This window comes from Rhinolophus ferrumequinum, unplaced genomic scaffold (assembly GCF_004115265.2).
Source record: "Rhinolophus ferrumequinum isolate MPI-CBG mRhiFer1 unplaced genomic scaffold, mRhiFer1_v1.p scaffold_109_arrow_ctg1, whole genome shotgun sequence".
Classification (NCBI taxonomy): Eukaryota; Metazoa; Chordata; class Mammalia; order Chiroptera; family Rhinolophidae; genus Rhinolophus; species Rhinolophus ferrumequinum.
In genome coordinates this window covers 902,947-926,916 of record NW_022680364.1, presented here as the reverse complement: position 1 = coordinate 926,916, position 23,970 = coordinate 902,947, and the positions used below count along the sequence as shown (strand labels likewise).

Genomic DNA, 23,970 nt, shown 5'->3' with positions numbered 1-23,970 from the left:
CCAAACAGTTTTTACGAAGCCACTATCACCCTGATCCCAAAATTAGACAAAGACACCACAAAAAAAGAAAACTACAGGCCAATATCTCTAATCAACATAGATGCAAAAATCCTCAACAAAATATTAGCGAACAGAATTCAGCAATACATTAAAAAGATCATTCACCACGATCAAGTGGGATTCATTCCTGGTATGCAGGGGTGGTTCAACATCCGCAAATCTATTAATGTGATACACCACATTAACAAAATGAAAAATAAAAATCACATGATCATATCAATAGATGCAGAAAAAGCATTTGATAAAATTCAACAGCCATTTATGATAAAAACCCTTAAGAAAGTGGGAATAGAGGGATCTTATCTCAACATAATAAAGGCCATATATGACAAACCCACAGCTAACATCATACTCAATGGGGAAAAGCTAAAACCATTCCCCCTAAGATCAGGAACAAGGCAAGGATGCCCACTATCTCCGCTTCTATTCAACATAGTTCTGGAAGTTCTTGCCACAGCAATCAGACAAGAAAAAGAAATAAAAGGCATCCAGATTGGTAAGGAGGAAGTAAAATTATCATTATATGCAGATGATATGATACTATATATAGAGAACCCTAAAGACTCCACCAAGAAGCTATTAGAGCTGATAGATGAATTTAGTAAAGTAGCAGGATACAAAATTAATATTTAGAAATCAGTTGCATTTGTATATACCAATAATAAAACATCAAAAGGAGAAATTAAAAAAACAATCCCATTTACAATTGCTCCAAAGACTATAAAATACCTGGGAATAAATTTAACCAAAGAAGTAAAAGATCTGTACTCAGAAAATTATAAGACACTGAAGAAAGGAATGAAGGAAGATATAAATAGATGAAAACACATATCATGTTCATGGATAGGAAGAATTACTATAGTTAAAATGTCCATACTGCCTAAGGCAATATACATATTCCACGCAATTCTTATCAAACTACCAACGACGTTTTTCACAGAAATAGAACATATAATCCTAAAATTTATATGGGACCATAGAAGACCCCGAATAGCCTCATCAATCTTGAGAAATAAGAACAAAGTGGGAGGTATAACAATACCTGACTTCAAATTATACTACAAGGCTACAGTAATTAAAACAGCATGGTACTAGCATAAAAACAGACACATAGATCAATGGAACAGAATAGAGAGTCCAGAAATAAATCCATGCCTATATGGCCATTTAATCTACGACAATGGAAGCAAGAATGTATGGTGGGGTAAAGATAATCTATTTAATAAATGGTGCTGGGAAACTCGGACAGACACATGCAAAAAAATGAAGCTGGACCACCTCCTTACACCATATACAAAAATAAATTCAAAATGGCTTAAAGACTTAAATGTAAGATCTGAAACCTTAAAATACCTAGAAGAAAATATAGGAAGAAACTTCACAGACATTACCCAGAGTAAGATTTTTACTGATATATCCCCTCGAGCGAGGGAAGTAAGAAAAAAAAAATAAACATGTGGGTTTACATCAAACTAAAAAGTTTTTTCACAGCAAAGGAAACCATCAATAAAACAAAAAGGGACCCTACTGAATGGGAAAAGATATTTGCCAATGATATAGCTGATAAGGGATTAATATCACAAATCTATAAAAAACTCACTCAAGTCAACTCCAAAAAAACAAACGACCCAATTAAAAAATGGGCAGAGGACTTGAAGAGACATTTTTCTATAAAGGACATACAAATGGTAAACAGACATATGAAGAAATGCTCAACCTCACTAATCATCAGAGAAATGCAAATAAAAACCACAATGAGATACCACCTCACCCCAGTCAAAATGGCTATCATCAATAAATCAACAAGCAAGAAGTGCTGGCGCGGATGTGGAGAAAAGGGAATGCTTGTGCACTGTTGGTGGGATTGCAGAATGGTGCAGTCACTATGGAAAACAGTATGGAGGTATCTCAAAAATCTGAAAATGGAACTACCCTATGATCCAGTAATTCCACTCCTAGGTATCTATCCGGAGAAATCCAAAACTGCAATTCAAAAATCTTTATGCACTCCTATGTTTATTGCAGCACTATACGCAATAGCTAAGACATGGAAACAACCGAAATGCCCATCGGTAGATGACTGGATTAAGAAACTGTGGTACATTTATACAATGGAGTATTATGCAGCCATAAAGAAGAAAGAAATCTTACCATTTGCAACAGCAAGGATGGACCTAGAGAACATTATGTTAAGTGAAATAAGTCAGACAGAGAAAGATAAGTACCATATGATCTCACTTATATGCGGAATCTAAAGAAAAGAATAAGTCAATGAACTAATCAGAAACAGTTTTGGAGACAAAGAGGAAAAACTGAGGGTTGCTAGATGGGCGGGGAGGGGTGAGGGTAAGGGGGAAGGTGAGGGGATTAGAAAACAATCAGTAACCACAAGATGGCCACGGGGTTTTGAAAATTAATCTGGGGAACATAATCAGTAATGTTGTAAAGATTTTGTAGGTATCCAATAGACATGTGTCCCATTTTGGAGACCATCTCAGGGAAGATGTAGATTCCTGATCACTGCACTGTACACCTGAAGCTGAACAATAATGAGTGCCAACTATAATATTATATATATGTATGTATGTATGTATGTATGTATGTATGTATGTATGTATGTATAGGTATGTATACATTTACAAGAGGCAGAGTACAGCATTGGGAGTGGAGATAGTGGAAATTGGATGGCTCGGTGCGATGTCAGAGAGATAGTGGATGGGGGGAGGGGGTCCACAGTGTGAGGGATATAAATGATGAACGTCTGAGGAAAAAAAAAAAACGTCATAGACAAGACAGACAATAGTTTAGTGGTTACCAGAGGGTAAGGGGGAAGGGGGGTGGGGGGTGGGAGATGAGGGTAAGGGGGATCAAATATATGGTGATGGAAGGAGAACTGACTCTGGGTGGTGAACACGCAATGTAATTTATAGATGATGTGATACAGAATTGTACACCTGAAATCTATGTAATTTTACTAACAATTGTCACCCCAATAAATTAAAAAAAAAAGAGAGAAAGAAAGAGAGAGACAGGATCAATAAGATACAGTACCTCCTAGATGTACAGAATATGGTGAGATTAAATTTTTAAATATGAAAAAACAAAACAAAACAACAACAAAAAAAACAATAAAATAAGTATAGAAGTAAAATACTTTAAAATAATAAAGGCCATATGTGATAAACCCTTAGCTAATATCATAATTAATGGTGAAAACCTGAAGCCCTTTGTTCTACGTTCTGGGAATCAACAGGGTTGTTCCCTATCACCTCTGCTTTTCAACATAGTGTTGGAAGTCCTTGCCCGAGCAATCAAGCTAGAGAAAGAAATAAAAGGCATCCAAATTGGGAATGAAGAAGTTAAATTATCACTCTTTGCAGTTGACATGATGCTGTATGTAGAAAACCCTAGAGATTCCACCAAAAAGCTATGAGAAACAATGAACGAATATAGGAAAGTTGCCAGATACAAAATCAACGTACAAAAGTCCATTGCATTCCTATATACTAACAATGAAATCTCAGAAAAAGAAAGAAAAAAAAATCCTTTTGCAATTTCAACAAAAAGATTAAAATACCTAGGAATAAACTTAACCAATGATGTGAAAGACCTATATACTGAAAACTATAACATTAGAAATTGAAGAAGATATAAAGAAATGGAAAGATATTCCATGGATTGGAAGAAACAACATAGTTAAAATGGCCATAATACCCAAAGAAATATACAGATTTAGTGCAATCCCCATCAAACTCCCAATGGCATTTTTTAATGAAATAGAACAAAAAAATCATCAGATTTGTATGGAACCACAAAAGACCCCGAATAGCCAAAGCAATCCTAAGAAAAAAGAACAATGCTGGAGGTACCATACTCCCTGACTTTAGCTTGTACTACAGAGCAGCAATAATCAAAATAGTATGGTATTGGCAGAAAAACAGACACATAGACCAATGGAATAGAATTGAGAACCCAGAAATAAAACCACATAAATATGGACAGATAATTTTTGACAAAGAAGCATAAACCATGCAATGGAGAAAAGACAGCCTCTTCAATAAATGGTGCTGGGAGAATTGGAAAGCCACGTGCAAAAGAATGAAACTAGACTGGTATCTGTCACCATGTACCAAAATTAATTCAAAATAGATCAAGGACTTAAGCATAAGACCTGAAACAATAAACTGAATAGAAGAAAACATGGGTACTAAACTTATGGATCTTGGGTTCAAATTTTATGAATTTGACTCCAAAGACAAGGGAAGTAAAAGCTAAAATAAATGAATGGGACTATATCAAACTTAAAAGCTTCTGCACAGCAAAAGAAATCATCGACAAAACAAAGAGGCAACCAACTGACTGGGAGAAGATTTTTTGCAAACAGTGACTCCCATATGATGCTAATATCCAAAGTATACAAGGAACTCATACAACTCAACAACAAAAAAACAAACACCCAAATTGAAAAATGGGCAGAGGACTTCAAGAGATGTTTTTCCAAGAGGACATACAGATGGCCAGTAGACATGAAAAAATGCTCAACATCACTAATGATCAGAGAAATGCAAATAAAAACCACAATGAGACATCACCTCACTCAGTCAGAATGGCTATCATCAACGAGACAAATAGTAACAAGTGTTGGAGAGGCTGTGGAGAAAAAGGATCCCTCATACACTGTTGGTGGGAATGCAGATTGGTGCAGCCCCTATGAAAGGCAATATGGAGATTCCTCAAAAAATTATGAATAGAATTACCATATGACCCAGCAATCCCTCTCTTGGGTATCTACCCAAAAAATCTGAAACCATTTATCCATAAAGACAAGTGTGCTCCAATGTTCATTGCAGTTTTATTTATGGTGGCCAAGACATGGAAGCAACCAAAATGTCCTTCGATAGATGAATGGATAAAGAAGTTGTGGTAGATATACACAATGGAATACTATTCGGCGGTAAGAAAAGATGAAATAGGACCATTTGTGACAACATGGATAGACCTTGAGATTACAATGCTAAGCGAAATATGTGAGATAGAAAAAGCAGAGAACCATATGATTTCATTGATATGTGGGATATAGAACTGAAGGCAACAAAGGAACAAGACAAACAAATAAACAAAAACTCACAGGCACAGACAATAGTTTAGTTGTTACCAGAGGGTAAGGGGGGAGGGGAGTGGTAGATGAGGGTAAAGGGGATCAGATATATGGTGATGGAAGGAGAACTGACACTGGGTGGTGAACATACAATGTGATTTATGGATGATGTAATACAGAATTGTACACCTGAAATGTATGTAACTTTACTAACAATTGTCATCCCAATTAAACTTTAGTTAAATTAAAACAAAAGCAGGTGGCACAGGGAGGGAGGCACATCCTGAGGGTGGCACATCCTGAGGGAGGCGTTCCTCAGGATCCCACACATGAGATATGCACGCCCGATATGTGTCATATAATACATGTCTCACATGTCTGATCAATATCAGATGTATCAATATTATTATATTTTCCCCATAATTACCCAAATCTGGAAACAACCTGAGTGTCCATCAACAGTGGAATGGTAGAATGGATGAAGATACTCTCATGTACTCATTTGAAAAAATACTCAGGGAAAAACAGTAGGTTACATCAAACAAAATGAATGAGTCTATAAACCTAAAGCTGAATAAATAAAAAACAAAATATAAAAATTATACTTACAATCTAATGCTATTTATGTGAAGTTCAAAAGGAAGCAAAGTTAAAGTATATTTCATAGGGATACATGCAAGGCTGGTTAAGAAAGTCCAGGATATAGTCACATGCTGGTGGGACAGTGGTCTGTCTGGGTGGGAAGGAGGGCATTGTACAGCTAGGCTGCACGGGCACAGGGTGAAACTGTATGACTTAGCGATCACCTGCTGCAGGCTGAGAACCAGATGGTGACACTGGAGGGTATGCAGTCCTGGGTGACATTGGACTACCAGTCTAGGCAGTGGAGAGAGACCTCACTGAAAATTTTTAAATGGAGTGGAGATTCTAGAGAGGCCAAACTTAAGAGGAAAGTCTACACACCGCAGTAAAGGGGATGTCCTAAAACTGAGTTCTAAACCAAAATAGACCCACTCCAGCAAAAAATAAAACCGAGGCTGACAAGAACAGAAGTGCTAGTAGTTTCCCTTTGTGAACAAACTGAACATTCTGTACAGGAAGAAGACATGATTTTCTCTTTCTACCACGTGTCACACAATGTTCAGCATACAGTAAAAATTACTAGATATGAAAAGAAATGGAGAACATGAGCCATATAGTCAAGAGAAAAATGCAGTATTTGGAAATTGTTTCTTGGTTACCCAGATGTTGGAATTAACAAGGAAGAACTCTCAAGCAACTATTACAAATAATACATATTTATGAGTGAACAAGTGGGGAATGTCAGCAGAGAAAAGTATTTATAAAAATAGAAAACTGCAAAGTGCAACATCTGAAATAAATTCGTAGCAAGAGCTTAACAGTGGATTGGAGAAGTTAGAACGGTCAATGACCGTTCAATCTGGGAAACAGAAAGAAAAATACTGAAAAAATTAAGACCTGGACAGACCAGTCATTGAGCACTGTCTGTTTCTCATGTGGTGGAACTAATCTCTTTCATAATCATCTTTCATTGGTTTTGTTTTAGTTTAGTATTCTCTTGTTATTCAAAAATTTAAGAGGTTGTATTAAATGTTACTTATAATTTCTTCTACTGCTTCAGTCCCATTCCATAATTTTGGTTTGTTTGTTTTATAATGTACTTCTTAGTAGTTAGCTCTTTGTAATTTCTTGGTATTTGGGATGTGAAGTTTTTATCTAGATTTGTTTTGCTTCCCATATAACGTCTGTTATGGTTGAATTTTGTCCCCAAGAGCAGATACGTTGAAGGCCTAACCCCCAGGACCTCGGAATGTAACTTTATTTGGAAATCAATCTTTACACAGCTAACCAAGTTAAGATGAGGTCACTAGGGTGGGCCTTAATCCAATGACTGGTGTCCTTGTAAAAAGGGGAAATTTGGACACACAGTGGGACGATGACGTAATGACGCCAGTGTGACATCAGAGGCAAAGATTGGAGTGATGCAGGTCGAGCCAAGAACCCCCGGGAGCTGGAAGAGGTCGGGAGGGCCTGTCCTCTAGAGTGCCCAAGGCAGTGTTGCCCTGTGACACATGATTTCAGACTTCCCAGCATCCAGACTGTGAAACAATGTTTCTCTTGTTTAAAGGCATGGCTTTGTGCCACTCTGTTACAGCAGCCCTGGGAAGCTCCTACACCACCTGATTTCTGTAGCACCATCTCAAATTAGTGTTTCGCTTCCCTATTTGAGAAATGTTACCTGGTTTCTCGCATCTTAAAAATCATTAGTTTGGATCCCTGTTTGCCTGCATCTGTGTTTTGTTCTATCAGTCTCCTTTTCTGTTTTAACACTCTTCTTTTTCCTTGAACAATTAAGTGGCCTATGTGATAATCTTCCTTCTTTGCTGCATCCTCCATCTTTTACTCTTCCTCCATTATTACCTTTCTCTTTCCATCTTCCCATCTTTCTTTCTTGGGCTTAAGAATATCTTCATTAGTTTCATGGAGGACCACTGGTCAGAGGGAAAAGACAGCAGTACCTCTGAGTGAGAGCGGGTAGAGTAGGGTCTTGTGAACACAGCTTCACCATTAGCGAATATGGCTGGAGATCATATTCGGAAGGTTTGGTGAATTTCCTAAACTAACTTCCTCATTCTTCACCTTCCTCAGAAACACATTGCCCAGTGGTACTTACCACATCCACTTTGTCCTACTGGATTTGCATGCATTGCTTTTCTTCCCAAGGTCTGAGACCACTGAGAGTTTGTGAAGCCCCTGGTGAGGCTGCCGACTTGGAAAAAACGGACGCTACGAGGGACCAGAGGGATGGGGCAAGCTGCTCGGGACAGCCAGGTGGGTGAGACTAACTGCAGCACTGCCTGCATTAGTGTGGGCATCTGGGAGTGTGGGTCAGACGGTGGCCTCGACACTAGTGAACTGTATGCGTCATCGTGGTCTCCCCCATCTCAGGTCACATTCTCAAGAAGGCTGTAGCCTTGGTTTTGGCGTTGAGTCCGAGGCCAAGAGATGAGGCTTTCCCCACTCATGAATCTAGAAAGGGGCTCTGAGATGTACCAGCCTGTCCCCAAACTGGGGATAGCAGGGAGCCCAGAAAGAGCACGAGCCAGACAAATCTGTCAGGAATCCGCTCAAAGAGTGTGACTCCCAAGGTCGTCTCATGCTGCTGCGGGAGGCCTCACCAGGAGGGGAAGCACCACTATGTGGCACCCGGGAAGGGGGGATGGAGCCCCTGGAGGTGCAGCTGGCTGACCAGATGCCTGCCTCCTGCTCTAGGAGGATGGAGGCACCATGAGGTGTAGGCGGGCAAGGAGCTTTTTGAAGCAGACCTTTTGGAAAATATGGGGTGCCTTATCCACATACTGTTCATCAGATGTGTTGACAGCAAATGGAGACTAATGGCCTGTAGAGACGCTGCTCCTGCTTGTCTACTCTTTTGCCTCTTGGTCAGGCCACATGCTTCCAGTACCGCTGTCGCCCAGGGGTTACGGGCAGCGTCTTCTGTGGTAGCCACACAGGGCTTTGCACGGTTGCTTTGTAAAAGCTACGTGAATGATTGGGCGTCCTTACAATTCTTCTCGAGCCCATGCAAAGCTGCAAAATGAAGTCATTTTGAACAATTCTTTGGCTTATTAAAAAAATAATATTATCGTACAAAATAAACCCCAAACATGCAGTCACCTAAGTGCAGTAACCCCGGAGATTCGGCAGGTTCCTGACCTCCCACTGGTCTGTCCGCCCAGGCCAGCTCCGTGCAGGGTGGAAGCTCGGTGACCCAAGTCTCCGCCCACTGATGGGCAGTAGGCGACATGGTACCCGCCAGAGCCTATTACAGGCTGGTGTGCCATCCCTTAGCTGTTGTAAGTGTTGGTGATAACGGGTCAGTGATCCATTTTCCTGATCGACTGGTGGGGGCCTGGCCCCACCACAGCTCCACGGCCGGCTGTCAGTGGCGCCCATCTTTGTGGACTATGGTCTGCTCCTTCCATCCTGCCCGGATGCGCTCACTTCCCACAGGTTCTTTCTTATAAGAGCATGGCCAGTGAAGCATATAACCTGAACCCTCGTCTTGGGGACCCCCTGTGCATCCCCCCAGTCCATTTACACTGAGCGACTAGGGTAAGATTTCCTCTGTAGCGGGATTTGGACATCCCGCGATTGCCCTTCCTCTCCTGATCTCACCTGGTCCTGTTCTCAAAGCGTAAAGTTTATCTTCTGATTCGGTGAGGCGGATGGCTGGGCAGCCAAGGGCCTGGACTCCTCAGGTCTCTAAGACCAGTGTAATGTCAGCTGTGGACAGTGCCAACTGCACGATCTCTGTTTTTATTTACTTTGTGTGCCAGCTAGGGCACTCGGACTGCAAAAGACTGCTTTTAGTTATCTTTATAATGATGAGATTTCTGCATTTTACACAATTGAACTTTTTAGACTCTACTTACGGACATGATGGTGGAGGTTTGCGTGGCACAGTAGAAGCCAGTTAGGAAAGCGCTTGACTCCATGTACATACATACTTTTTTCCATTTTGAAGAGATGAGGTCAGTTTTAAAATTTATTTAATGCTGCTGTTTCACTGTGTGCATTTTTGATGGTTAAATTTTAGTCCTCAACTGCTCCTTCCTTTTCTGCTTCAAAAACTTATGTTTTAAACACTCAACAAAATCTTGTATTTTAAAACACTTTCTAAAATCTTGAAGAAAAAAGGCTTATGTGTCACTCATCTCAGCCATTAATTGATATGAGTTCTGGGAATGACAATTAATTTTAACATTAGCTTAATTAAGCCAGACATTAGTCAATCATAATTGGCAAAGGACATATGCTGTAAAGTATGATGCAGTCTAAGGCCCAACAGAATTAATTGGGGGATAATTTGTTGTTTTGTGCTAATAGTAGTTCACAAAAATGATCAGAAATAATGACATTATTGATAATTGCATATGGATTTGTAAGAACCTATACAAGGAAATGCTTCACTTATTTGTCTAAGGCAAATTTCACACACTGGGTTTTCCATCAGACACCTTTGACTCACAGTTGAATTCTCAGCACTTCCAGCAGTTAAATTAATATGCGGGAGTCCATGGGATTCCTTCCTGTCTCTTGTCTTCTGCTGGCAGACTCGGTTCTTAGTTAGGTAAATGGGTTGGGTAGCAGAAAGGCAGATGCACACATGGTTACTGGCCTCGCTGACCTTTAGATTTGTTCCATAATGATGTAAAAAAATCACAAAATGTTAATGAACTCTGCATGCATAGAGTAAGTTTTGTTCAAGGGTTCGAGCTGCTCTCTAAGCTCTAAGTCATTAGACCCAAATGGTGTGTCAGATTATTCACTTTCGTCCTTTCTTTAACCCAACACTACCCAAGTTGCACTTCTGATACCACGGAGAGACCAAAATGACACATAACCCAAAGCAAAGATCGCCAGGCATAGCTCTGTAGGGACACTTCACCTTAGGAAAACTGTCGTAAGAGGGTTGTGAGCACCTCTTCCTCCAGAACTTAGGACGTAAGAACTGAAAAAACTCCAACCACAGTATCCAGCTCTTCCTAGTGATTTTGGAAAAGGTAAAAATTCACAAAATTGGGATACACAGGCGGGATCACAGCATGAGCAAATGCCACATGAGTCTGATGAGAGAAGTAAGCAGCTCTTATCAGCAGTGAGACTGAGGAAGTGAGGGTGCGTGTGAGATGTGTCCCTGAGGGCACCAGTCACCTGAGTGTGGGGTGTCGAGTGTCTGCTTCCCTCCTGCTGCCACTGACAGCCGATTACCTCCGGACACGTTCTGATTGAGTACATTCCTTTATTGCTCTGCCACCCCAACCAGGTTTCGGACATCTAGGGCTCAGTTTTCACTCAGAATTAGCTTGGAGTTCAGTGAAGCAGAAGAAATAGAGGTGGGGTCCTGCAGGTAGGTACATAGTGGTGACAAGTTACCCAGAGCAGACAGTACAGTGAGATCGAGACAAGAGTTTCCCAAGCCCTAGTTGGCATGATGATGAATTAGTTCATTAGCTTTAGGTGGCTGCCCCTCTGTGGAACCCAAAACACCTTGTCTTCAGGGCTTGTCTGGGTGACACGGAGAGGGGCAGAAATAGCTCACAGTGTCGCATGTCAGCGCTTCTTCACTCTGGTCTCTGGCTGGCTGACCACCTCCCAGTGGGCCAGGATGCTGGCAGGAGCCTTTCTCACCTCCTGGACACCCGAATGTTTGTACTGCGTCTCACACCTTTTGGGCTTTGTCAAGCAGAGGCTGGCTATTGGGTAAATTATTCCAGGTTCAAGTGTTAACAAATTCTAACGATGTGTAACCCCCCTTAAGCAGCAGATTTTACAGTGGTTTTCTGAAGGTAACTGACCACAGTTCAAAGATGTAAGTCTGACGACAGACTTTTCAGGGCTTTGGCAGAGCTTTTGAAGAAAATAGCCCTTAGCATCCATCGAATTCACTCTAATAAGCCTGCATCGGGTACTGTTATGGCCACCTGGGCACACGGGAGCCAGGTTGTTAATACAGAGAGGCACACATGGCCAACAGGTCTCCGTGAGGCCGCCCTGGCGGGAGCAGGAGAGACGAGGGCACAGCTGCTGCTTCTCTTGTGTCAGGGCCAGACTGCCCTTTGAGAAACAACGGGTGGCAGAACTATAGATAAACTGGCTGCCAGATACTCCGCACAGATAACCTGCTAATCCAGGTCAGTCTGGCAGGAAGGAGGCTATGGCTCCGGAAATTAGGAAAGAAGGCTTCATGGAAAAAGTGGTATTTGACCAGGAATTGAATGGGTGAAGTTTGATGTGTGGCTGTGACTCGGGCTGGGGAATAAGGGAGAGAGCATGATAAGAAAGGGGAACAACTTTTTGTCGGCAAAAACTGGCACAAGAAGTGGGGGACTCTCCATGGACACCTGGGAATCTGGGTGAATGCGGGCGTGTGACTGGAAGCCACAGAACAGAGTAGAGGAGGGGGCTTTGTGCCGGGGCCCGTGAAGCCTTCAGTGTCAAGGCAAGGAGCTCTTGGGTTTGTAGGCAGAGAGCCAGTGTAGACTGCAGAGCAAGGGCCTGTTGCCTTTTCCAAGTGGCACTTTAGACCAAGTGATCTGGCAGCCATGTTAGGAGAGATTAGAAGAAGAAACCTCAGGTGGGGGTGCTCTGAAGGCCTGAGTTAGGCAGTGGCGGTGGGCAGAAGGAAGGAGAGGGACGTGTGAGACACAGGCTGTAGGTAGAAGTTACGGAAGCGTGATAACAGGCATGGCTTGAGGTCTGGGGAAGCAGGAGCAACAGGCGAGGACCAGAGGTCACGAGCAGAGACTGACGATTGGTTGGTACAAGGAGTCTGACTTTGGAGGGACCGTGGTTTGGGGACATGGCAGGATTTCCAGCTAAAATGTCTGTCAGGCTGTTGGAAATTCCATGAGCACACTTTCGGATGTGCACCTTGTACTTACACAAAGGCCTGCTGAAGTAAAGAACTTGTCAGCTCAGAATCTCAGTACTATCGATGTGTTTAATGCAAAGGAGTAGTCTTCTTGGGACTCAACCTTAGTCATAGCACAGCATGTAAATGACCGAGACCCGCTGTGCATTATAAAATGAATACAGATTTTTAATTTGGCTTCAGCCTGCCCTAGAGCGACAATACCTCTTTCCATGTGGCAATGCAGTCCCACTGCCATAGTGACACGAGCCCAGGGACTTGTCCTGCAGACTGGGGCTTGAATCCTGCTTCTGCTGCATTTTATTTCTCTAAGGCCTTTCATCTGTGGCCTGAAGGGCTGGGCCAGGTCCTCTGTAGGGCTCCCTACACCTCAGTTGTGTTCATCATGAAAGGAGGGGCACCAGTGTCCGTTGGCTTTATGTCCACAGAACAGAAAGCACAGACATTTGGGGTTTTCATCTTTCCTAAGCTCGTCACTGTCGTTGCCCACTTCTCTCTCATTAGTTCCCACCAAAAAGATCTGACTGAGAAATGCTGACAACTCTGTATTGTCACCACCACCAAGTTACTGGGAAGCACAGAGCTGAAGAAGGCCCGGTCTCTGTCCTCAGGAGCTCACACCGGGGCTGATGAGGACAACAAGAGATCAGTCCAGACAGCACAGTGAGCAGTTGGGAGCGCGGTATGGCGTGGGTCTCTGTGGACTTGCCATCAGGGGTGGATGTGGGGTGTGGGCGCCGAGAGCAAAGGTGCTGCAGGTCTCCAGAGCCAGAGCCAGTGGAAATGTGTGGGACTGCAGGTGGAGCCCTGCTGCGGAGGGCCTGTGCCTCCAGCTAAGAAGCTGGAGTGCAGTCAGGAGGCAAGGCAGTGAGTCCTGCCTGCTTTGGAACTGGGAAGAATACCCCTGCGCTTCTGGGAGCCAGCGACTCTCCACAGGGTGAAGTAGCCCGGTGGTGGAGAGCCGACCAGGAGGCCATCGGAATGCGCCAGTCGCCTGGCAGTGGTTGAACTGGACAGAGTGGTTACAGGAATGAAAATGAGGTCAGATGACGAAGGCTGTGTCACAGCCTGGAGAGGACTGGCAAGACTGAAGAAAACAAAAGTCTGGCGACTCTAGGGCCTGGACAATTTGGAAAATGGTGGAAGGTGTTAGAAGTCATGAGAAGACACTGGCTGAATCTTGGGCGTGTGAGTTCAGAGTATAAGGGCGTCTAGCTGAGGTTATTTAGTTGGACGGTCGGAGGCCTGAGATAGCCTCCCCCAAACGGTCAGGCAGGCCTGGAGGCAGAGATCTGTTATTTACCCTGGAGGTGAGGCTGGTAACTCAGGGAAGGATGCACAGGAGCGGAAGAGAAAAGGGATGGCCCCCTTGGCGGTCATGGATAGAATGCGGGGGACGGGGGAGGACCAGCTAAGGACTAAGCCAGCTGGTGCTGGGCCCGTTTGTGATCTGGTCACGGCCTTTCAGGCTGATGTGGAAGTGTACAGTGGGTGACCCCCACCTCTCCTCCAGCTTCCCTTTTCGCGGGTGGGGGACAAGCCCAGGCAGATGCATTGGTTAGCCAAAGGCACAGGCTGGCGGGTTCTAGATCTAGAGTTAGGAACTTCCAGCCGGGTACTCGCTCCACGCCCACGCTGTCTTTTTACCTTCCCCCCCACCCCCACAAAAGAAACTATTCAGAATAAAAAAAATCAGCCCTTGAAGACCCACAACATTTTAAGTTTCAACCTCTGCGTTAAGCCAGGGCTCCAGCAGGTATTTTTTGCCTTAAGCCAGAGGGAGGCGAGGCCTGGGCGGGGCGGGGCGGGCCCGCTGGGCCGGTGCGCGCGCCCACGCCCCGGGAGCGCGCACTGCCTGGGCTCCGTGTCCCCGCCCTGGCGCGCGCCTCCGCACCACACAGCCTCCGCCACCCCCAGCGCAGCCCGCAAGCCCACGCCCCATAGCCTCCGTCCTGGTGCGCGCCCCAGCTGCAGGCGCGCCCCCCTCACTGCGCCCCAGAACTCCCAACCCCGTCCCCGGTGCGCGCCCCCGTCCGCAACCCCCGCCCCGTTCGCGCCCTCGCCGCCGCGCGCACCGGGGACCACCCGGCGGAGCAGCGGAGCAGCGGCGGGACCGCGCCGGGCCGGGGGCGCGCGGGGGCGCGGGCGCGAGGCCGCCCTGCGGGGCCGCGCGGAGGAGGCGCCGGAGGAGGAGCGCTGCCCGCCGGTTGCCGCCGCTCGGTGCGGGTCCGGGGCGCAGGAGCGGCGGAGCCGCGGCCTGGAACAAAGAGGCGGGCGCGGCGCGATGGCGGACCGCAGTCTGGAGGGCATGGCGCTGCCACTGGAGGTGCGGGCGCGGCTGGCGGAACTGGAGCTGGAGCTGTCGGAAGGTAACAGGCCCGGCCGGGCCGCGCTGCGCTGTCGCTGGGAGGCCGCTGCGGGGCGGGCGGGCGCGGGGTCCCCTGGGCGTGGGGTCCCTGCGGTGCATATCGCAGCCTCCGCCCGGGCCGCTGCGTGTCGCCGCCCGGCTGCGCTGCGGCGGGGCCTGGGGCACGGGGTGGAGCGGCCGGCCTGGCGGGCCCGTGTCCTTGTGCGCGTCCGCGCGCTGTCCCCGCGGCCCAGGCTGGGGACGTCTCCGCGGCGCTCGGCCTGCGGTGCCCTGGCCTTGTGCTAATGCGAAACTTGTCCTTGGACTTAAGGGTTTGATCCCCGAGGTGCCAGGCATCCTGGCTTTCAAACGGCCTGTCCTGCTGCGGAAGGTGGTGCTACTATTGTTCGTGTGTGTTGTGATGCGAAGGCTGGGGAGACGCAAACCGCCCTCGGGCCAGGTGCCGTGCGTGCCTCACGCTCCCCGGTTCGTATTTGGAATTGGTGACAGATTTGCCACCGTGATTTCATGGAGTGTTATGTACGGTTTCTTATTTGCTCGTAATGATGGGGTCATGTGCTCAACTGTCATAAGTTTAAATCGTGTTTTGCTATGTCTTTAAAAAAAAGCCACGAAACTTCCAAAATGCTAATGTTTAATATATATTTAGTGTTCACCGGGCTCACCCCGGAAAAGCCACTAACGTGCTGTGGCAAGGTGGGGATGGAGATTTCTACTTGGAGCAGTGCAGCGTGGTAAACTTGAGAGTGTGTGTGTGTGTGTGTGTGTGTGTGTGTAACGGTTTTGGGAGGGCCAGCAGCCAGGAAGTAAATTCATTCGTGCCAATTTCATCAGCAGGGAGGAGCCCATACTGACTTTATGTTTTCCTTTTTAACGCTTGCAGGGCGCAGAAGGGAATAAACGTGGGTGCTGTGATGTGTGTGGTGTTAGCTGCCTTTTCACATGTCCATGGATGGTTTCCTTGTTTCATGTTGGGCTCTGCAGGGCCTCCGTGTTCTGTAATGTGAAACAGCCGGGCAGCAGGAGGAGGGGCTGAGCAGACACTGCTCCCCTGGCCGAAGACGTGAGGGCCCAGAGGCAGGACATACAGAGGCAGCATCCCTCCCACCCCCAACACTTAGACTTGCGCTGGTGCTAAAGTGAGCGCTGTGGACAGCGCACTGGCAGGGTGAAGTCTGTTAGCAGACCTGCCCAGTTCTTTGAGTGTGTCGGTGTGCGGAGGGGATGTCTCCCGCACTGACCAGCCCTTGGAGCTCGTTTCTTGTGGGCACCACTGTTGTACGGTCTCCCAAAAAGGGCTCCTGCTGTGTCAGCGTCAGACTCAGGTCAAGTGTCAGCACCTCATCAGTGTTGGCAAAGCGGGAGTCACCTGAACTCCACGGAGTGGTTCACCTGCCCCTCCAGCGTGGGGATTGGATAGTGCTCAGAACATGTGTCCTGGTCCCTTGCTGCACTGGGAGCATTGCTTCTGGTCACTTCTGAATGCATACTTGGGGCGCGCTCACCTGTTAGATGACACTCACCTGTCACCAGCTGTGGCTCTTGCAGGGTGAGTACTATGTTCCTGCTGCCCAGTGGATGGCCAAACCACTTTACACCAACGTGCGCTCAGCCCTATTCTCTGAGAACACCTTGTGTCGTACAGATTTTGAAAAGGGCTGAATGAGTTTCTTACCAAGTGTCTGTGCAGGGAGAGGGGTGTGTGTTTGCATGCAGGAAGCACATTATTGTTTTCTTTCTCCATAAACCTTGCTAGACCTGGCCTGAACACGGAAAAATAGAAGAATGATCGGGAGGGTTGTTGGCCCAGCCTCAGCCCTTCCATGCCCCCCTCCCCCTGGCTGTGTCTCCTTTGACTTGCTTTGTCTAGGCTGCGTTCATGGAGTCAGTCTTTAAGGTCATACGGAATTTCAGGACTTGTAACCCCATAGAGTAGTTTTACTGGCTTAAATTAGATGAACCATTGTTTTCCAGCATTGCCTAAGAGAAAGCAAAGAACAGTAGTATCAGAAATCTCCATGTCTCTTTACATTTTGAACTTTACATTTTGAACGAAATCCCCCAGCACACCCACTTTCAAAGCAAAAAGTTAAAACCACTCTCAGTGCTGAGTTATTTAAGTATATTGCTTTCACATTTTCTCTTCAATCAGGATTCACAGGGAAAGGAGTCTTTAAATTAGCCTTCATCATTTTATGGAAATGTCCGGAAATATTGTGGAAACCTATGTGGAATTTCTAGTGCTGAGTTCCTACAGATGAGAATGGAAAAACAATTCCACTTTACGCACATACTATAGACTGAAAAAACAGAGTGGCCTCTTCTGTGCGAGTTCCTATGCTGCCTGCCAGCCATTGCCGGTTGCATATCTGGATTTGTGGGCAGTGGCCCCGTTCTAGTTTGCACTGTCTGCTGGGTGTTGGCATAGGTGCTAATATTGCTTATTTTATTGGGCCATTGTCTGCAGAACTCGGGTTTCACTTCTCTGCTCTGCTGGTTGCCTCTGTGCTTCTTTCCGTTGACAGTTACTACCCAGCGCTCCCCTCCCCGGGGAAAGCTAGCTTCTCTCCCCTGTAACAGCCGTGTCAGCAGAGAATGGAGTATTCTGGGGAAATGTGGCAGAGGGCCCCTCCCGTGGGGACGGGCAGCGCCAGGGTTGGTGGCGGGCCAGGGGTTGTGGGTCTGCTCAAATACTTGGGAATGAGTGTTAGACGGGCAGGGAGCCAGCCGGTGAGCTGGCTGCTGCAGGACGCCAGGTGGAGTGGCCCACACTCCTTTTCCTAGACTGCTTTTCTTCCCTTCTCTCACCTACATGCTTGCCTTTTGGAATTGTGCGTCTTTCTTTTTGGCTTTAAGACGGCCCTCAAATAATTTTATTAATAAGTGAATAAACACTGTTTGGCTTAAGGAAACATTTTAAATGGAAATGCCAAGCAAAGTAGAAAGGAAACAGAAAACTACTCAGTAAAGACAGACTCGCGCAAAATTAATTTGTTGTTTGAAATTGAGCAGTAAGTTTCCTTGTGAACTGACGCTTGTTTCTGGGGCTATGTACACACCTGATTTGCAACGACAGAAGACACTCTCTCCACCCTTTCAGGAATGGCTGGATTCTGACTGTGGTAGAACTTAAGGAAATTGCCTTGTGATATTATAGCCTGTGAAAATTCACAGGTGTTTGCAGAAGAGATGGCTTTTAAAAAGCATATGCCATCCTTTACCCATTGTTAGCAATATGCCTGCCCGCTGACTTCCTAACTTCTGAGAATTACTTAGTCGAGGCTGTGTTTTGCTAATACAGCAGATTACTCCAAGTATTAGTTATGTTCCATCACAGGGTCCAGCTGAACATCTTAGCAAGTGTGGAACTGCTTGTGGAAGAAGGTGAGTGCTAATTTAAACATCAGCCCTTTGCGTTGGCCAAGGAACCAATAATTGGTTTTTTAATTGCAGATGACTAGTCCACAAGCATCTTGCGCATTTCTGTCACCAAAGGATAGAATCTTAAAGAAATTTCCTTGAAAGGTTTGTAACGTTGGGGGGTGGCATTTTCAGGGCTGTTGGGTACCAGATAACTGACACACTTAGCTCTAAACTCATGTTCTGTCCCTCGCCTCCTTTCTAGCCCCCATGCTTTTCTTGGAGGTCCCGATTGTTACACAGCTAACAGGTGTGCCAGAGCTTAAAGCTTAGGCCCACCTTCCAAAGTCAGTAAGAGAGGCCGAGCCACCCCAACTGTGCATACATTCTCCTCCTGAAAGGAAACCGTTGATGCTGGAGACAAATGTGTGAAACAGTATTTCCTTCCAGAGTCTCATTGATAATTGGTTGTCTGGGGGGGACGGACGAGGATGGAGAGTGCTCAGCAGGTTCAGCCAGGTCCTACCTGTAGTAGGTCCTACCTGTAGTAGGTCCTACCTGTAGTGCTCTGAGCCACGCAGCTGCAATCAGACCGCAGCATCGGCCCTGAAATTTGCTGACTTTGTTCTATCCTTCTCTAAGTTGTCACACAGAGCTGTGAGCATCCTGGCGAATGACATGGAATATGGGCATGACACCTAAAATGTTGTTACCTGTGTTCAAAAAAAAAAATACATATATATATATATATATGAGAAAAACATATATATATATATATATATATAATGGCAGCATTGACATATGTAGGATTTGAAATGTGTGGACTTGAATTCTGAGAGCTCTTCAGAGTTATGAAAATTGTTACATTTAACGTTCTTTTCTTGATGAGTAAATACAGATGTCAAAGTTAGCCAGGAAGCTAGGAAAGTAAGCACACACGTTAAAGGCACAGATCCGTAAGATTGTGCCAGATGCTCATAGATATGTATTTGCAATGCTATCGTCGTGCTAAGGTCTGAACTTCATGAGGTTAGAGCCGGAACGACTCTATTTTGTTTGAGCTGGGCCCACGGGTTTTATATTCTTGTTATGGTTTCAGGCTACAAGCTGCTGGATGCTGTGAGTCACTTTACTTCCTCCCCCCCAGACTTTTCCAAATGGTTTTCTCTTTTTAGAGCTGATTTTTTTTCAAGCAGTGATTTAGGGGTGAGTTGTACCATCTTCTGAATTGCAGAGAATATGTCGCTCATCTTCGTTTGGATGTCATGTGTGTGGACTGACTCACTGGTCCAAATCTTAGTTGTATTATTAAGTTCATTTCTAGTTCTTCTCACAATTATTTAGGCACCTTAAAAAACAACAAACCCTTGGTTGCAGTGACTTAATTTGATTTTGCACTTCCGTATTTGTCCTGGGAATAGGGGACATTTCAATGGATGAACGTGAACGGCACCTCGGTGACGCAGTGGGTTTCCGGCTGCTTCTCTGGGCTTTGGGCTCCTCCTACCCTTCAGTCTCTCTGCACACATCTACTTTCAGGCTTGCTGACCTTTTCTGTCTTTTGTGATTTGTGTGCTGTACAAAGGTGACCTATGGTGGTCGGCACTGCTCTCTGTTCTTTGTGCTAGGAGGGTCAAAACCTTAAGGAATCGTACCCATTTGTTCCTGAGGAGAGGCAAACGGGGGGTCCCAGCCAGTGTGGGGTGGGGTACCGGACCAGTGTGACAAGAAACGGGGTTCCTGCCCTCTGAGCACGTGGATTCTGCCCTTTTCTCTTCTGGACCCTTGGGTTATTCATTTTAACAAATGAAGTGGGAGAATGCGAAGATGCTGAGTTGTCAAGGTCAAAATTACGAGTAGTCTTTTTTTTTGCGGGGGAGGAGTTGCTGTTTAGTTTTTTTGAGTTCTGTTGGATTCTGTTTTGAATTCTACTTTTTGAATATTCTGTTGCTATCTTCTGTAGGAAAATGGGCTCCCTGTACTGTGTGAGCTACACATTGAGAGAGTTCTTTACTCAGGCACTTTGTATAGCAGGTACGAAGAATCAGGGATGAAAACTATCCAAGCTGGTGAGGAATGGCGGACTCTGACTGGTAGGTACCGTGTTTCCCCGAAAATAAGACCTGGTCGTATATTAAGTTTTGCTCCAAAAGACGCATTGGGACTTATTTTCAGGGGATGTCTTATTAAAAATCATGCTAGGGCTTATTTTCGGGATTGGTCTTATTTTCGGGAAACACGGTAGTAGGCAAAACAGACCTTTTCCTTGAGGGCTGCTGTTTTAAACCTTTTTTTGCTTATTAGGTTGGAACTGTTTCTGTGTCCTAATGAAAAGATTGACACCACGGGAGGGAGGGAGGCCTCCCCGTCTGACCTGTCTTCTAGACACTCAGTCCTTCGCAGAGAGAAACTTGTCTTAAAGTCATAGGAGTGATTCTGCTTGCGTTCGGACCAGGCGTCTTATGACTGTTGCTTGCCATGTGCCAAGAGCTAATAAAACAGATAAAGCTTTAGGGAGAAGAGAGGCCCTGGGTAGGTGAACTGTCTGACATTCCCCAGAGGCATTTGTGGATTTGCTGCAGCCACTCCCTCGCCTGGACAAGGAGCCTGGTTCCTTGACTTTGTCACTCTCAGGAAAAGCGGGAGAATCTACTTTGAATCCTTGCATAGTCTCCAGTTCCCTTTGTCACCAAGCTGGAATTCACTTCCCATAAAGATGAAGATGGCACCTTGACTGTCTCCTGAGGACGCATCAAGGCGTGCTTCCTGCGCAAAACAGATTTGCAGGCCAGTTTACCTGCGATGAAAATGGAACTGTAGACTAGAGCCGGAGCCGTACTGGAAGCATCGGCCATCTTCATCAGCAGGACAGAGCTGCTCTGGTACGTTGCAGTTAGAGCACGGCTGGTTCTGGGCGTGTTCTGGTTCCCCGTATGCTGAGCACACGTAGCTTAGGAGGCGTCCTGTAAGGGTGTCAGGTGTTTCTGAGCAGTGGCACAGCCTGGTACTGTCAGGGGAGAGGAGCGGATGAAATCTTTTAGGTGGCTAAGTGCTTCAGAGAGGACAGGTTCACTTAGGAGCCGTCAGCTCGAGGGGCCTGGAGTTTAGTGCCTGGGGACTTTAAGTACCAAAGGACATTTTCAGCTTGTGGGCCGTGCTTCTCGAATCTCTTTGGGTTTTTTTCTAATTCCTATTTGCTGGGATTCATGGGAGGGCCTTGAGATTTCTCTGGGCTGAAGGTCTGATCCATTGAGAAGCCCTCTTCCTGCCTTTTTTTTTTTTTTTTTTTTAAAGATTTTACTGGGGAAGGGGCACAGGACTTTATTGGGAACAGTGTGTACTTCCAGGACTTTTTCCCAAGTCAAGTTTTTGTCCTTTCAATCTTAGTTGTGGAGGGTGCCGTTCAGCTTCAAGTTGTTGTCCTTTCAGTCTTAGTTGTGGAGGGCGCAGCTCAGCTCCAGGTCCAGTTGCCGTTGCTAGTTGCAGGGAGCGCTGCCCACCATCCCTTGCGGGACTCGAACCGACAACCTTGTGGTTGAGAGGACACCTCTCATGGTTGAGAGGACACTGGCCCATGTGGGAACCGAACTGGCAGCCTTCAGAGTTAGGAGCATAGAGCTCTAACCGCCTGAGCCACCGGGCCGGCCCCTGCTTTTCATACATCAGACAGTGTGTCAGGGCTCTGCTGGTCCCGCCACTCACCGCGTCATCTTGAGCTCACTCGTCTCTCCAGCCTCAGTTTCCTTAGCTGTCAGGTGGTCCTGAATGTCACCGTGCATGCCTGGTTAACACCCACTTCCGCTCTTTTCCTCTCAGGTGCTGGGTAAGCTCCCTTATTTCCTACTCCTGGTGCTCCCCTTGCCCCCGGTTATGCGGGTGATTTGGGGTTACAGTGACTGTAGGAGCTGCCTTAGGAGAAAGGAAGGGGAGGAAGAGCCCTCTCAAGGTGCAGGCAGGATGTGGGAAGCGCTTTTACCTAGGCTTACCTGACCACTTATTGCATACTGGGAGGATTTCACAGCGATGGCGCCTTTTTGTTTTTTTTTAAGACAAAACTTGTTTCTTCCTGGTGGTGTCTTTGAGTCAATGGAAGCCCCTCTTTTTATCTTCTTTCCGCTTTCAAGAGGAAAGTTGGGGAAGGATTGGCATCTCTGGGCAGGATCTCCTGTTTAGGTCCTGCTGCAGGTGTATCTGGGCAGGATATCCTATATAGGCTCTTGTTCTGGCATACCTCAGGACTGCATTGGAACCTCCTATCAGAGTTCTTTCCAAGTTTGCTGGAGGAGCTGCCCCATGTCTTCTGTAGTGTTCCCTCTTCTGTCTGCTAACTGACAATGAAGTGCAGAAGTCCACTGGCTGTGACTCTGGAATGTCTTCCTCTGGATGTGCGTGGTCCTCAGCCATCAGTGTGTGTGGGGAGAGGCCGAGCTGACACCCCTTCTTGTCATGTCCCCATGTCTGGTGATGTGTGCACATGGATGCTGGCTGATGGCCTGTACAGGTGGGATGATGCAAGCCGGGACAGTTCTGAGAGGCCAGGCCACGCCCTGCGCAGAGCCTGTCCGCCATATGGGCAGGGGCTTGCTCTGGCCATGTGGCCTGAGGCCTGTCCCCAACTCGCCAAACACCTGGGACGTGCTGGGGCTTTATCCTTACGATCCATCCCCCTGGCAGTCTCTCGGGTTGAGCACCTTTGGGTTTGTGAGTGTGAGTGGGATCTTTTCCTTATTGACTCTCATAACCTTCTTCTTTTAAAATAAAAGCAAGAGAGAGTTTTAAGCCCCACCCCCATGTGAACTTAATGGTTCGCAGAAGTTATGGCTTCAATTATGTATAATAACTATTTAAGAGTAATATGCTAGATTCTTAAGTGAGCATTATCAGGCTTTGAAAACATCTTTTCTTATTTATTTGGGCAAATATAATGGATGCTTAAAAGCTGTTGAGATTTAGTAATACAAAGTAATCTTTAAGGAGTTATTTAATACAGGGCAGATTCCATTAAACTGAAGTCATTAATATACACCTAAGGAAATAAGGTATCCATTTACCAGGGTTGAAATTTTGTTACTAGTGCCTCTAATATGCATTGTAATGTTCCCTCTTGCCCTGGGTTGGGTTGCAGAGCTGTGTCAATTTGGTAAAAGTACAACTGCTATGTCTGGTGGGTTTATTGTTTCATTTTGCTTTTAGCTCCTGTTGCCTGGCCCTCTCCCACGAACCATGACGTTTACATGGCCAAGTGAGAAATAGTGCTTGGGGTTATTTTGCTGCTAAAATCAGAGTCCAGACATTGAGACTTTTTCGTTAGTTAACTTGTACACAAATTAATGTGAAAAGGAAGTAAAATTCGTTTTTGTTTGCTCTGTAGATGGTGATGCATTACTGTTCAGATCTCATACTAGTGAGGGATTTTTGCCTGTTGGTATTTTAAATTCCCTGTTATGAGGACACAGGGCAGGAAGTAGCCTTGATTTGTCTTGCTTCCTTGATGACTTGTTTAGTGTTTGACACACATAGGATTTTGAATGAAATCCACCTTCGATAGAAAGTGTGTAAATAAGCAGGGGCTTTTCAGAAAGTGCCATGCTCTGTTCTCTCTCTGTGCGGGCAGGAGAGCGAGGC

General features: G+C 46.0%; 1 protein-coding gene across 3 annotated transcripts in view; it reads left to right on the top strand.

Annotated features, from left to right (window-relative positions):
* Window positions 1-14,787: 14,787 nt before the first annotated feature.
* Window positions 14,788-23,970, top strand: part of DIP2C (disco interacting protein 2 homolog C) — a 339,643-nt gene continuing 330,460 nt past the window's right edge. Inside the window, exon 1 of one of the 3 annotated variants that reach the window (XM_033102148.1) lies at window positions 14,788-14,986. In XM_033102148.1, the coding sequence (XP_032958039.1) occupies window positions 14,902-14,986 (85 nt within the window). In that variant the 5' untranslated portion in view covers window positions 14,788-14,901. The remainder of the gene's footprint in view (window positions 14,987-23,970) is intronic. The other 2 variants (XM_033102149.1, XM_033102147.1) reach the window with 2 other exon arrangements.